This window comes from Thermobia domestica, chromosome 10, assembly GCF_964235325.1.
Source record: "Thermobia domestica chromosome 10, izTheDome1.hap1.1, whole genome shotgun sequence".
Classification (NCBI taxonomy): domain Eukaryota; kingdom Metazoa; phylum Arthropoda; class Insecta; order Zygentoma; family Lepismatidae; genus Thermobia; species Thermobia domestica.
In genome coordinates, this window is record NC_137463.1 from 134,147,720 (window position 1) to 134,163,121 (window position 15,402).

General features: G+C 35.4%; 1 protein-coding gene across 6 annotated transcripts in view; it reads right to left on the reverse strand.

Annotated features, from left to right (window-relative positions):
- The window catches only part of LOC145662721 (inverted formin-2-like), a 435,970-nt gene that overhangs the window by 82,106 nt on the left and 338,462 nt on the right, over nt 1-15,402 (reverse strand). For 4 of the 6 annotated variants that reach the window (XM_081728580.1, XM_081728579.1, XM_081728584.1 and 1 more), the window contains one exon: nt 1,872-2,077. In XM_081728580.1, coding sequence (XP_081584706.1) covers nt 1,872-2,077 — 206 coding nt within the window. Of the gene's footprint in view, nt 1-1,871; nt 2,078-12,296; nt 12,408-15,402 lie in introns of all 6 variants that reach the window. The other 2 variants (XM_081728583.1, XM_081728582.1) reach the window with 1 other exon arrangement.

Here is a 15,402-nt window from a genome sequence, read left to right on the forward strand (position 1 = left end):
GATGAACGCTCTACCACTGAGTCACCGCGGCCCGATATAATATTTTATCTTCGTTTATATCTGTTTATTTATCCGGGGTTATGACTCCAGTGATAAAGTGACTATTATCAGTTCGTTTTCCTTTTCTTTTCTTTCTTTCTTTCTTTTTCTTTCTTTTCTTTTTTTTAGCGCTGTTCAAGTATATTAATCGCTCAAGAAAAAACTCCTCTCACTACTCTGCGATTGAGAGAGAGAAAAAAAGATAAATATTACGTCAGCTCCTCCAAGTTCGTGTTGCCTCAATCAGTGAACATTAAAGTTCTAATCATGATATTCCTACATTCACCCTATTCCTCACCCACAATTTTCTTAATTTCTTCTGGTACAGTACAGTTGGGCGCGGTTTTCTCTGTTCCTCTTCGCAGTGGAAAAGGAATATCAGGGAAACAGTTTAATGCTTTTAGGCTATAAAACGGTATCGCAGCTTTAATGGAATTCTTTTATTATTTAATGGAATGGAATTAGTATTTATTTTCTTTAAATGTATTCTCTATTGTTATATGTCTTTTATGCCAACCATACATGTTCACAAAATGGCGTATACCCAGTGGCGTATTTGAGGGAGCTTCTGGGCTTAAGCCCACCCTCGAAATCTTACTTACTATAGTAAAGTAAATGAAATATCTTGCAGAATTTTCACATTTCCAGGCAAATCCCTCCCCCCGAAAGTTAGCAAAGCTTCCCGAAACAAAATCGTAAATACGCCACTGCGTAGGCCTATACCCTATGAAAATTTTAGGACTACAATACTGCTTCTATCCTCTGCAGCGACGCAACTACGCTAATTGTCTCCTGGAGCAAGAATTTGCCTTAGCGCCCTCCCCTGACCAACCAAACCAAAACGCTCCCCGACTACATCTGATATTGGTATCACACAGTCCATTTTTTCCATTGTCCTATTCCATTTTTTCTTCAAGTGGTAAAACTTGATTACAAAATTGCAGCACATAATTCAAATTTTGGTACATGATAAAACATCAAACTAATTAGTACTTGACTGCCAAATAATCTGAAAGTAGCATGCCTAACATTCTTAGTCTTATTATAACTCAAATCACAATGTTTTTGGAATTACTATATCGTAATGTGCATATGTGTAGAATGAATCAACAATTTGTTGCTTTACAATATAATATTTAATTATGACAATCAATCAAGCCGTTGTCTCGAGTAATATATTCGAACATTTTGCAAATCTCTTAATTCGATGCAAGTTAAATGAAAACACAAAACGCTGGAACTAAAATTTAACTTTGCAGGCTCTTTTGGCTGCACCTCAAAACATAGCTATGAAGCTAACTTATGCTCTATGGATATTATGCTAAGGTTAGATAGTCGTTGTTGTCCTGTTTGAGAACTTTTATGATATTTAGTTTGCTAAAACTCGTTTCTTTGCCTTATAGTGAAAATAAATAAATATTTGTCCAGTTTTGCGCCCCTCAATATGGCCCCCGAGCCACAACCAAGCGTTTGCCACCTTAGTTACGTCACTGATCCTCTGCACATTCTCCAAGTATGCTGTGAATAAAATCCTCTTCCTCGGGTATCCTGTTTTGGCGGTTTATTTTGCAAATGACTCGATCAGCAAACTACAATCACTATCAATCCGATGTATGTTCAATGCTATCGTGTGGAACTATTACAGGACTTAATATACACGTATTCTCTATTCTAACTGAAGTTGTATACCGCTTACCTCGAAGAAAACTAAGAGGAGGAAAAAAGTAAAGTTTAAACAAAATTTAAATTTATTATAATAAAGAAATAGGACTCGAAGACACTAGTAGACAAGTAAAATACTAGGATTGCTACTGGAGATAGTAAATACTCACATTTAGCGAGTTGTCGCGTATATTCTCTGTTCCCGACAATGTATTCCAATCCTGTCTTGCTGTTCATCACCTGGCGTATACAGTTGATGCATTTGAACTGAGTGATCGTGTCGGCCATGCTTGAGAAACTCTTGTCTCCCAAGCGCTCCAAACTTTCCAGCAGCACACCCAACCCATCCCGCTCTAGAAAATCCAGTGTCCATTCCCTGAAATAAAGAAATAAATAAATAAATAAATAAAATACAATGCATCTAGTGTTTTATTTATATTACAACGCCTTTAAATAAATACTGCGTACCTTTGTCGAGAAAAAGAAAGCATGCTTATCGTACGCATATTTACTTGAGACAAACATTCAATATTATATTCAGATCACGTTGTATTGTGTTTAGAATAATCATTAATAGAAACACAATCTTCATATTGAAAAGGACAGAAAAAATCTACAGCTATTACAGAATCACCAAATTATTGAGCTTTGTGGAAATGACGTTAACTGAAAGAAGGAATTTCTTATATCTTTATGATAATACAAGCAGTCAATGATTCGCAACACATATTTGACGGAATACTTTATTTTACAACACGAATGACCTTCAGCTGTCAAAATGAAACAAAGTGATTTATTAAATGCGTCAATAATGGAGCAAAGGTAGTTTTCACTTCATGTAAATCACATGCTAGAAAGTTAGGAAACATTAGATCCTATATTAAAGATGGAGACCGCACAAAGTTCCTGTGTGGGTTGGATACCACGACAGCCTCCGTGTTTAAAAAGGAACTGTCCGATCGGATCACGAAATAAACCCTGAAACAATTAAATTGATACTTGGCATGATTATCAATCTCAGGCCTCCCAAGGATCATATGATGTTAAATTTATGAAAATGCATATTCTAATAGGGGAGGAGGAATGGAGGGATCATGGTTTATGCAAAAAAAAAAAAAAAAAAAATCTCACGAACCTGTTAGGAAGATAAAACTGTATCAACGTAGCAGTGCCCCAGATTTTTAAAAAATTATCGTTTTAAGGGGGCACTACGTGCCATAATTCATATGAAAAATTGAGTAGTGACGTGTAAAAATAACCCGAAACGATCGATAAAAGTGTGTAAATTCAAGATAAAGTAATACTTCCAATGCCATTAAAGTCCAAATTTATGTCCCATTGGCATGGGGGTAGGAAAGGGTTACATGCAAAAATAATTGAAAACGACCAATATGAATGTCCAATCCATAGTTTTCAGGGGGAGGTAGCTGAGATGAAAAGTGACACTTCCAACAACGTTTAAGTCCAAAATTCATCCATCGGAAGGAGGTAGGAAGGGGCTAACATGTAAAAATAATTTAAAACTACCAACATCAGTTGATTTTGAGTTCAACATCCCTTTGAGGCTATATGAGCCAAGACCTAATGATTAACGTGGAATCCGAACCACATGAATTCCCGCCGGGAATCGAACCCGGGTCTCCCACGCCAAAGGCGCATACGCTAACCGTTTAGCGACGAAGGAGCTCCTATCAACATTAGTGTTCAATGAAGAGTTTTCGGGGTTGCTTAGATGAATAGTGACCTTCTTGATGTCGGTAAGTCCACGTTCATCCCTTGTCAGCACGGGTGTGGGAAGAAGTAACATGTAAAAATAATCGAAAACTGCCAATATTAATGTCCATAGTTTTTAGGAACACTGACATGATTTATGACACTCACGATGCAGTTTAAGTCTAAATTCATCTCCCACCGTTATCAGGGTGAGGTAGGGAATGGAAGAGGGATGAATTATTGGATGGAAAGAGGTGACACTACGAATTTTCATCAATACACTTTCATTATAACGCGTATCCCGAGGGAAGAAAAGGGGTTGAAACACTTTCCATAAACATATTTTACCGATTCGAAGAAGCTATTAATTACTTCCTTCGAACTTCCGAAGAGGACAACGTTCTACTTTGTATTTCGTAGTTTATTGTATACTATAAGCGTAAATCCACCGACCACTCATCGATTCACTTATCAACAGATCTCCGAAACTATTTTTTCCCCCCGATCTCTAATCTAAATTTGTTTCAAAGTAATTCATATATATGTAAATAATTCATATACATCCTTATAACAAAAGGATCCTTTTGAATCCTTATAACAAAGCGTATCTACCGCGATTTCCTTCTGGTATCTCCACAGTTACTATTTATTTATGTATCAATTTATTCACTTCGAGACGTATTTGTTCTGGAGATTTGTAACTCTTAAGCACTATCTGTCATGTCACGGTGACTTATTGGCCTTGTTTGATCAGCACGGTTTAGTTTCAGGAGTGCAGATCAAATATGAATTATTAGTGATTCTGTGCACAGTAGAAACGAACAGAAAACGCATTTTCGAAAATTGGAAGAGAGGATTCCCTTAACTTATTTCAATCTCAAGCAGTAAGACAATTATTTTTAAATCTTTAATAATAAAACAAAAATCCGCTATGTTTGACTGAAAACGGATAAAGCTTGGGAAAGTAAAACTGCAAAAGACAGACAGAGACACGAACACACACTATCTATCTATATAGGGTCTATATATATATATACAGAGAGAGAGAGAGAGAGAGAGAGAGATCCCAAACACGGTGTCATAAGGATCAACAAGATAGCGACCGATATTAAAATGGAAATAAAGGCACTGAAATGGCAATAGACTGGAAATATTGCAACTCTTGACTGGAAACGAACTGGCAAGCATTCCACTCCAACATGATGACAAAATTAAGAAGGGCTGCGGATAATCTGAAAAGGAATTACCAAGATAGATGGATGTGAAGAAGACCTGGAGTGACCTTCAACCAGCAGTGGACTGACAATCGACTATGATAATATACATGGCAAGTCTGCATCCATATTCAGGGTGAAGCATTTATCTTGAAACGCATTAGAACTTTTAAACTAATAGATAGAAAACAGACATTTCGTACCATACACTGACATCTCTCCAATACCACAAGATTAATAAAGCTGCCAATCCCACAGAGTTGTAAAAATTTTTTCTCGAAATTTCACTGTGTCAGGATATTAACATTTTCAAAATTGTGTACGATTAAACTAAAACATACGATACCAACGTTACTATTCATTATTGCACACTAGGGACGCTACAATATCACAACAATCTATAAATATTCAAATATTTAGGTCTTTATAACCGAACTAATGAAAGTGAGGCGGACTGGCCAATGCACGTCTAGACAAAGATCATAATGCCGTTTACAGCAATTTGTTATCTCTAACAATTCCGGAGATGAACAACGTTGCGAAAGTTTGCAGCACTACTTAAATCACATCATTGCTGCTATAACTGTGCCACAGCTACCAAAAACTGTTGCTGTAATGTTATAGAAGGAAAGGAAAGCAACAATCATTTTTAACATTTCTTCGTACGTAATTTTAAGCAATATAGCAATCTCTACTTATGTTTTTTAATATTTCCGAAAGGTTTTGAGATATCAATGACAGTATACGGCATTATGCTTTAAGTCTTTTGAAAATCACTCATGTGATCAGGGGCGACGCTCCCCCCCAGAAGAGGAGGCTTTCTTATTTTATATATATAAATAAAACCCATCCCTAAGTTTGGAGCCCTTAAAAGTAGCAGTATGACAACCCCCCCCCCAGAAGTCGGTCCTGGATCCGCCCCTGCATGTGATTACATGTAATACATATCCAAGTACTTTTTTTTCGAAATAAAGCCTTTAGAAAAATATCAAAATTTTAATTGCTTTATCTTTGCTGCTACCTATACAAAATACCAATATACTGATCATACTAGTGTTCGACACAAAGGTACCTTGGATGATCTGTATTACCCCATCCGTCTTACTCGCGTAAAGGTAAAGGTCTCCAACATTATGGCGTTTACGTTTGGGGGTGTTTGTGATACTATAGCGTCCTTAGTTAGCAAAATTAAATATAAATGTGTTACTGTATATTTTCGTGTAATAGACAGATTTAAAATTGTAACAGCCTGATATAGCGAAATTTGAAATTATATATATATATATATATATATATATATAATATATATATATATATATATATGTACAACTTGCGACACTGTTCAACTGGTAGTTATTGTGGGGTATGACAAACAACCATTACTATTAAATACCAGTATTATTAAATACAAAATTGTGAGCGTTTAACGTATGGCTATTCGAGAATGCGTTTTTGATGCGTACCCCTCCCCCCGCAGCGAACGCGATCTAGGTGGCTACTCGGTAAATTTTCTTTCGTCAGACATATTGTGAGCCAGTCAGGGTTCCTAGATTTTTTTTTTTTTTTTTACCAGGTCCAGGTCTATAATAGCAGAGTTCCAGTACTCTGCACAAAGCACCTTCCAACCAGCTGTTTCTTGTTAAAATCCCCTTGACTGGCAACACATAGACTATATCCTTTTTTCCCGCTTCCTTTAGACATTTTTTGAACAGCAGGTGGCCAATTGTTCCGAAACGCACGAAATACGCTCGAGCTGACGTTTTCTTCGCGTTTGCAGGGCATTGTGACTAGCCATCCACATTTAAATACATGGTCAGCGTATTCTAAGCATACGCATGAGCAATAAAAACTCTTTGCGAACGCTTCAAATTGCCGCCTACTAAGTGTGTTTATACGATATGTATACGGTCACTTTCACAACCATCTTCAACTCTTATTGTTACTGCTACAATAATAATAATAATAATAATAATAATAATAATAATAATAATAATAATAATAATAATAATCGGAGGTAGTGCGAGAGTTTTGAGGATCCCGATCATGGCATAAGTGTTAAATACTGTCGTTTTACATTAATTTAATTATTATTCATTTTTCATAGTCTTCATTAGTATAAAGAGTAGACGCGTGGAACGTAAAGCAAGAAAATACTAATTTAAAAAAAAATAGAATTGTATTGAGGGTATATAATAGCAAATTCTTATACTTAGGTTTATCGCAACAAATCAACATTTATGACTGTTGTTCCGTCCATAAATCGATTTGCTCCATTAAACAAAAACTAAACTAAGAATGTCACTGTCAAAGGAATTAAAATAAATCCCATGACGAATCTCCGTCTGACATAACTTATGAAATAGTCCATTTTTCTTCTGTAACACGAACAGACATATAAATTATTTGAACAGTATAATTTAAAATTAATTTTATTGCAAATAAACGTTGTAGCAATTATTTAATAGCAGAAAATTCCACACATTTTTAACACTTCACAACTCGTTCTTATTTGATATTGTAGGGTTTGTGATAGTATCTGCGTAAGCCATAGTATGTTTATAACAACCTAACTATGAGGCTAATAAAAGATTTTTTAAAAAAGGAAAAGGAATCGATAAAGTACTGTATATGTTTCTACTTCAACTTTCTTAATCCAGTGTGAAGTAATAAAAATGCCGAGCTTCGTCAACCCAAATTACGGAAATATTGACTGAAATATTGCGTATCATAATAATGAACCGACTTCGAAAACAACTACTAGAAGGCAGAAAAATAAAAACGCTAATAAGTAGAAAACAATAAAAACATTAAAAACCTTACTATTATTTATATAAAGAAATTGAAGTATCAAACAAATTACCGTCTAATATATCATCATCATAGATATTCTGCTCTTATTGGCAGTTATTTGCCGCAACTGAGAAAGGTTCTATGTTAAACAGTCTTCCGCTAACCTCTTGGTCTTCACGTATCAACTTTGTTATTATATCGTCCATTAATTGTAGCCTCCCTCTCTTTCCTGCCACCATACCCTCTAGCACGTCCCTCATGATACAATTTCTTCAGAGGCGATATCCCAACCAGTTTCTCTTCCTTTTGTTAACAATATCTAAAAGTGTTCCTTTTCTAACATCCTCTCATTCGTTTTCCGCTCGAGCCAATTATTTCTTTCCATTCTCCACACTCACATTTCGAAGACTTCCAGTCGTTTTTCATCACTTTCACGTAATGTCCATGTTTCTGCTCCATTAGTGATGAGTAAATGCAAGACCAAGACCGGGGTGGTCTTTGTCTTAGTCTTGCACATCCAGTCTTGGTCATGGTCTTGCCCTGGAATCCTTGGTCTTGCACACCCAGTCTTGGTCTTGCATGCAAGAGTCTTGTAAGTCTTGCATTTAAGAAATCTCAAGCTTTTCATAGATAAATTTTACTATGGATATAAAGAATAAACTCTACAATGCGCCAATAGGAACGGAAATACAATTCATGTTTCTAAATGTAATATACTGTAAATGTAATGTAAATGTAGTTTAACTTTGTGTAAGTATCATGATAGTGTACAACATAGATGATGACCTTTCCTTTTTTTAATGGGTGCCCATGCTTCACTACTTGTAAGAAATGCCTAAATCACAACGTTTCGTAATCTGTTTATATTTTTTAACAGATCCAATATTCCACTAGTTCCCAAACTGAAGAGGCTACCCCTGAGACGCATGAAAGAAAATCAAGACGGCACAGATTATTGAAATACCATGAATTGCAAAATTATTTTTACACACTAAAAGCGTCAGATTTTTCTTTTCAACCACGATTAGCTAATCCTTGTATTAAACATCCAATTAAATATTGAGACTTTGTTTTACTGTTTCCAATATTTACTCTATGGGGCAGAAACATTGACATTACGCAAAAGTTATGAAAAAATTGCACGCTTTCGATACATGGGCGTGGAGAAAAAATGAGAGAATTAGCTGTGTTGAACGGACAACGAATGAGAAGGTGTTAAAAAAAAATTAACAGTAGGAAAAAAAAGAGAAGAATTTTAGATATTGTTAAGAGGAGGAAGAGGAACTGGTTAGGATATTGGCTGAGGAGGAGCTGTATTATGAGGGACGTGCTGGAGGGTATTGTGGAAGGAAAGAGAGGGAGGGAGCGAAGGAGACTAGTTGAAGGAAGGTATAAAACAGAAAATTGCTACGTCAAGACGAAGAGACTAGCTGAGGACCACCGAACGTCGAAGCTTCGCAGTTGCAGCAAATAACCTGCCAATAATGGCAGAATAGCTATTATCAAGATGATGATATATTTAGCAATACCGACTAAAAACGAGAGAGAGAAAATAATAATCATTATAATCAAACCTCTTAATATTTTAGAATAATTTGAGTGAGAACAGAAAACGATTCAACTGTCTTTTGTGTAAACTCAATCTATATAAATACTTTTGATTTGTATTGGAAATACAAAATAACGGCATCAAATTCCAAGTTACTTGAAGTCATACTTGGGAGTATGGATTACTAGCACCAATCACCCACTTCGTTGGATTAAATTTAAATTTAAATTTAAATAATAATAATAATAATAATAATAATAATAATAATAATAATAATAATAATAATAATAATAATAATAATAATAATAATAATAATAATGTATTTCGTTAGTCTGTCACTTTTTACTATTAGTAAAGCGCTCTCTGATATCGGTCATTCTCAATTATTTTTATATTTCTCTCTCCCCTCCTCCCAAAGTTGCGGGGCTGAATTTAAATTTAAACGGCATCAGAAGTGTTACTGTTCGTCTCAGAGATCCCAAAAACTAAGGATTCGGCACTAATATCGGTCATTTTCAATAAACTTATATATCTCCTTCACCCCCATGTTGCGAGGTACGGCATCCGAAGTGTCATTGTTCATCTCAATGACCTCGAAAACCATGAGTTCGACATTAATAATGGTAATTTTTGATAATTTGATATATCTTGTTCCTCCCCCAAGTTGCGGGAGGATCCCTAAAACTATAGACTCCATTTTAATATCGGTCATTTTCGATCATTTTTAAGTATCTTTCATTCCCCCTCCCCTAAACTGCAGCGTCAAAGTGATATGACAGAAACCACCTCAAGTCCGATCCTCATCTATGTTGAAAATGAGATCGAGTTCGGTCGGGTGGTTCAAGACTTATTAAATTTTATTCATTTTTGTACATTTTCCATCCCCACCTCCTACCCTAAGTTCTACCGTCAAAGTGATTTGTTATTTAAAAAAAAAAAAAAGTCAGAACCTCATCCGTGTTGAAAATTTGATCAAGATCGGTCGGGTGTTTCAAAAGCTATTAAGTTTTATTATATATATATATATATATATATATATATATATATATATATATATATATATACTCATACTCTCCCTTCCTCCTCCCTAGGTTCTACCATCAAAGTGAAACAAACTCTGAAAAACTTTCGAGGACCGAACCTCATACATGTTAAAAATTTGGTTGAGATCAGTTCAAGAGTTATTAAGTCACAAACTTAGTCATTTTTATTTATATTGATTCCTGTACGTCTCCCCCTTCTCTTCCTCCCCTACATTGCTCCGTCAAAGTGAACTGACAGAGAACATTCCAAGCTTGAACCTCATCTATGTTAAAAATTTGATCGAGATTGGTCGTTTTGTTCAAGAGTTATTAAGTTTTATTTATTATTTTATAACTCTCCCTTTCTCCTCCACTAAGTTTTACCGTCAAAGTGAAATGAAAACACTCCCAGGCCCAAACCTCATGTATGTTAAAAATTTGATCGAGATCGGTCGTGTGGTTCAAGAGATAGGAGTCACAAACATAATCACGTTCAATTTTATAATATAGATTTATTGTTGTGGTATAATGTTAAATTGCTCAGTCCTCGATGTGCCGTTTACCTAAGAAGGCTAAAAGTTATATCGATAAACAATTATTCAACGTATAAGTATCCGCCCATGAAATCAAACTTGCGGTCACACGCACTAAGTTTTTGTCAATGTCATGAAAATGTTATTCCGATATTAGTTTTAAGAGCACACATTGAAAATTTCCAACGGATGCGTAAGTCTTGGAGCCAAGGCCATACCCATGTAGTCGACACCTATGGTGTACGGTATTCCGATGTTCAGTACTACATATCTCTTTAGTTTTGGAAAAACACCACCACTAATATGCTTTGAAATGAAATGAAGTATCTAGTTTAACGTCCAAATGTTGTGCACCAAGGTTAAGGGAGACAGTGATGATGAGAAATGACTGAAGTGGTGGAATGAAGGAGGAGGAAACGAAAAATAGCGAGAAAACTCATGCACATGGTGTGTGTCCACCAAAAAAGCTCACATGGTGCGAGATGACACCTATGTGGCTTGAAAACGAGTAATATCTACAGAAAACGCGAACGACCAATTCAGAAAACGACATACTGTTGCTATAAGCTACAGGGGCAGATCGACTCACACGGATTGCATAAACTACTGGGAACACATTCACTCCAGCAGCATTTTTACTGAAGCCAAGATATCCATCTCCTTTTTTACATTATGTAAAATAATAATAATAATAATAATAATAATAATAATAATAATAATAATAATAATAATAATAATAATAATAATAATAATAATAATAATAATAATAATTCAAGTAGTGCCGGTACTTGTGCAAGACTCTTTCCTCTGGGCTCTTCTTTTTTACATTATGGTGGTTACGGAACTAATTGGTTTGTAAGTAAAGAGAGAAACTGATGAACAGAATCCTGGTTTACAGCTATTTCAGAAATTCTCAAGAGCAGATGACGTTGATTTTTTTTCTGTGTACCTTGACAAACCTATTTTCTAAAAATACAATTCTCGAAAAAGATTTTACAATTTAGCAAATATTTTGTTCGCTCATTCGACGATACACCAGTATTGTTGACATTCATTCTGCTCTAAAATGAGATCCATCAATTTAAACAAAGAGAGTGCGTAGTCCCGCATTCGACTTCTAAGATGACCTGTTCTGCTTGTATCACGAGGCAGTTAGTGAACTACTTGAGTTCAGATGCTGTAAACTTAGCTCTAGAAACCTAAAATGGCATTGAGAGTACCGATCTCGTAGCTGGTGGACCGGCTTTAATAGTGGCAAATATTTTATTCTGCTTCGAATTACAAGAGGGCAAGAAATAGATGAATTTCATTATGAATTACGTTCGAATTGACTGCCATGTTTTTTGTCAAGAATGATTTCTAGGGACCACTCATTCCTCAGATGGAGAGAAAAGCTAAAAGATTTTCAAGATTTAACTAAAACTGAAATGCGTAGATAAGAGTGAGACGATACTCAGTCTTGCAAACTACTATAGGATTAAAATTACTAAGGCACAATAGTTCATAAATTTATTAATCACTATTCGCTACTATTTAACAGTCGAACATTCCCATTACCCTCTTCCCCCAAGTCATACTGTTTATTCTCATTTGTACAGTTGAATATTTGAAGAGTGTGTTCTCACAAGTATTCTTTTCTTTCTCAACTCAAGCAAGATTAGCCCACTAACATAGATTCTACACAATATTACGTACAAGACAAGACAGCATAGCTTTCAACCACAATTATATAACTTACTATAATAAGATTGTTACGAAAAACTGAAGCACTCACCCGCAGATCACTATAGGTATGGAAAGCATTTAAAATCACTTTTACGAACATTGAAATGAGTACTGAAGAACGAACACTGGATTTGCAGAGTCATAGACAAAAGAAGTTTAACTGGAAACCATAGAAACAATTTTATTGTCATTAATATTATAATAACTGACATTTATTTGAACAATATACCATGAGAAATAAATCAGATTTAAAATTGAATTAACTAATCAGAAACAACGAAAGGAAAACCTACCAAACACGAAATTAATTTGATATAACATTACGAATAGACATTTGGATGTTTAGAACTGTTGTTTTGTAGCATGGTTCAGTGTAAATTTAGCACTTATACTCGTAAAGTATTCAACATCCCAAGGTAGGGAGGGATGTGCAAAGTTAAGAAATCAATGAATGCAAGTAAATAACTTAAGGGGCAATATAGGGAAGGAGTCGAACTAACCTTGTGTGAATTAATCCAGTTCAATAAAACCGTAAGCTAAGGTTAGGCAACAGGTAATATCTGGTTTGAAAGCAGTAGGAAACACATCTCATCTCAACTCTCAAAATACTCATGAGTAGAGCCCGGAAGTTTAGGCATTTATTTTGTGTAAAATAGGCAGGCAAAATGACATTTAAAATTTGAGAAATAAGCACTAAAAGGCAAAAACAAAAGTTGTTACTTTTTATAATACTCAAACATTACATGATATTTTTCTTGTTATATGAATATGTGTACAAAATGTTACTTACAATGTATGCTGGTTGCACATGACTACAAGATGCTCCTTTAAGTTATCAACAGTCATACTTAATCGCCTGTCAGAAAGAACGGTTTTTACAATAGAAAATGATCTTTCCAATTCAACTGAAGTAACTGGGGCGTACATAAATGCAGCTATTGTAGATGGACTCATTTCAAGATCAACACAATTTTCACTGTTAAGAACATCACAAATATTCAACATTTTTTGAAAGTCCTTGTTGGCTGCCACAACATGTTTGCACTTTTCATAAACAGCCAGTCCCTTTTCCCCCGGCACTTTTCCTAGCTGGTCAACTGTTTCCTGAAAGATCTGTAAGGATGTTGGAAGGGTTTCACCTCTTTTCTCTAGTTTCGTAATAGTCTCTGTCAACTTACCATAATGCACTGAAATGAATCCAAGATCACTGCTGAGATCTGAGGAGCAAAAAAAATTTTTCACCTCGGAAATTGAAGCAGCATCTTCTTCTGATAATTGTTTCATCACAGCACGGATCATTTCCAGGTTGTTTGCATAGTACACTGCAGCTGAAATCCAGATCCCAAACGTCGTGATAATCGGCTGTGGAGGAAGAGGAAGCTCGGGCGCTACTTCCTTAAAAATCCGACATCGGGAAGGAGATTTCAGAAATATTATTTTGGTGTTTGAAATTAGCTTGTCTACTTTAGGGTACAACATTCTTATCTCTTCAGCGATTCTATGTACTGAAAGCCTTGCATAGGTCAAAAGAAAATTGTGACTGTCTATTGGATGAACCAACAGCTGTTGAAATCAAGGACAACTTCTTCTGTCCCGTCATTTTCAAAGCAGCATCTTTATGTTTAGCAGTATTCAGATGCTGAGATACAAAGTATTTCTTGTCGTGATTAATTGCTTTGCCATATACTTTGCATAACAAAACTGCGCCATCGGTAGTAAATGTATCTGCGCCAAATTCACGGACGTATCCTTATAACTTACTGCTCTACGGTATGCTAAATTTTGGCATGATGCGGCCTTTTGTGCGTTCGAATCTGAAATAAAGAATATTGCTTCGAATGCTTCGTTGACTGAACTTAGTTCTTTCTTTTTAACAGAAACTCCAGTTTCTTTTGATGCCGACTGGGGAAACAATGATCCCACGAACAACAACTTGAAGGAAATCGCACCTCTGACTTGGGGTCTCGGGTTCAAATCCTGCTCCCGACAAGTGAACTTTGTGGTGGACAAACACCATGTGCGTGGTTTTCTCGGGGTTCTCCCGTTTCCTCCCACTTTCTTCATTCCGCCATTTTCATTCATCTTCATCACCACTGCCTCCTGTAGCCTAACCGGCATAACCGTGGGACGTAAAACTCAAAAATTTCATTTCATTTTTTTCAACCTGAAGTCAATGTTATTGTTGAACATGGTATCACGCTACGCAGACATTTCAATGAAAAAAATGACACTCCTAATCGAGAATGAGCCTTTATAATTTGAAATTTTTGTTGAAGCTATTAAAAGGCAAAATAGGCAAAATAAAAAACTGCACTACAGGCTCACAACAACACAAAATGAATTTTTCCTTTTAAAAAAATACAGATACAGGCATCTTTAAAAGAAAGGCATTTTGCCACAGTTGCGGGCTCTACTCATGAGAGATTGTTCGAGGTAAGATTATGGCCAGTTCTTTAAAGAACTCTGAAAGACTCTCTAGCAAACGGTGATACGTGACTGGAGTACACTATTGAGAACTTTTACTACGTTTAAGAAGAAAAAAATGTGAGATTACTGTGAAAACCAAGTCGTTCTGATTCATCAAGGCAATATACAGTTCATAACAACAAACTGCGACGAAATAAAACGGTGTCTCACCACGTTGTCTTTTTCCTATTCCCTACATAATAATAATAATAATAATAATAATAATAATAATAATAATAATAATAATAATAATAATAATAATAATAATAACTTCGTTCTGTGGGTGTAGTAGTGACGAAGGAAGTATTCGGGCTAGTAGTGATTTCCTGAGCAGCAGAACTCCTGATTTATTTGCAGGTTTACGAAAATTTTACGGATCTATGTAAGAAGTGATTTGCACTAAATGAGGAATCATATTGGGATATATAGAAAACATTTTATACTTGTGCGCCTTCTTACTTTTGGATAAATTAGAAAGTTGTCAACCACCCCCGTGTAATACTAGACTAAACTACAAATCTAGAATAACTGAAAAGTTATAACATAAATAAAATCAGTGCGATTAGAACCAGATTCAAAACTATTAAATTTCCACAAAAAGAAACTTAGCACGGATGGCTATCGAAACAACTACGAAATTTTCCTCTAGTTGTATGGATAGATAACGAATTTCTTAACTTTTTGTTTTT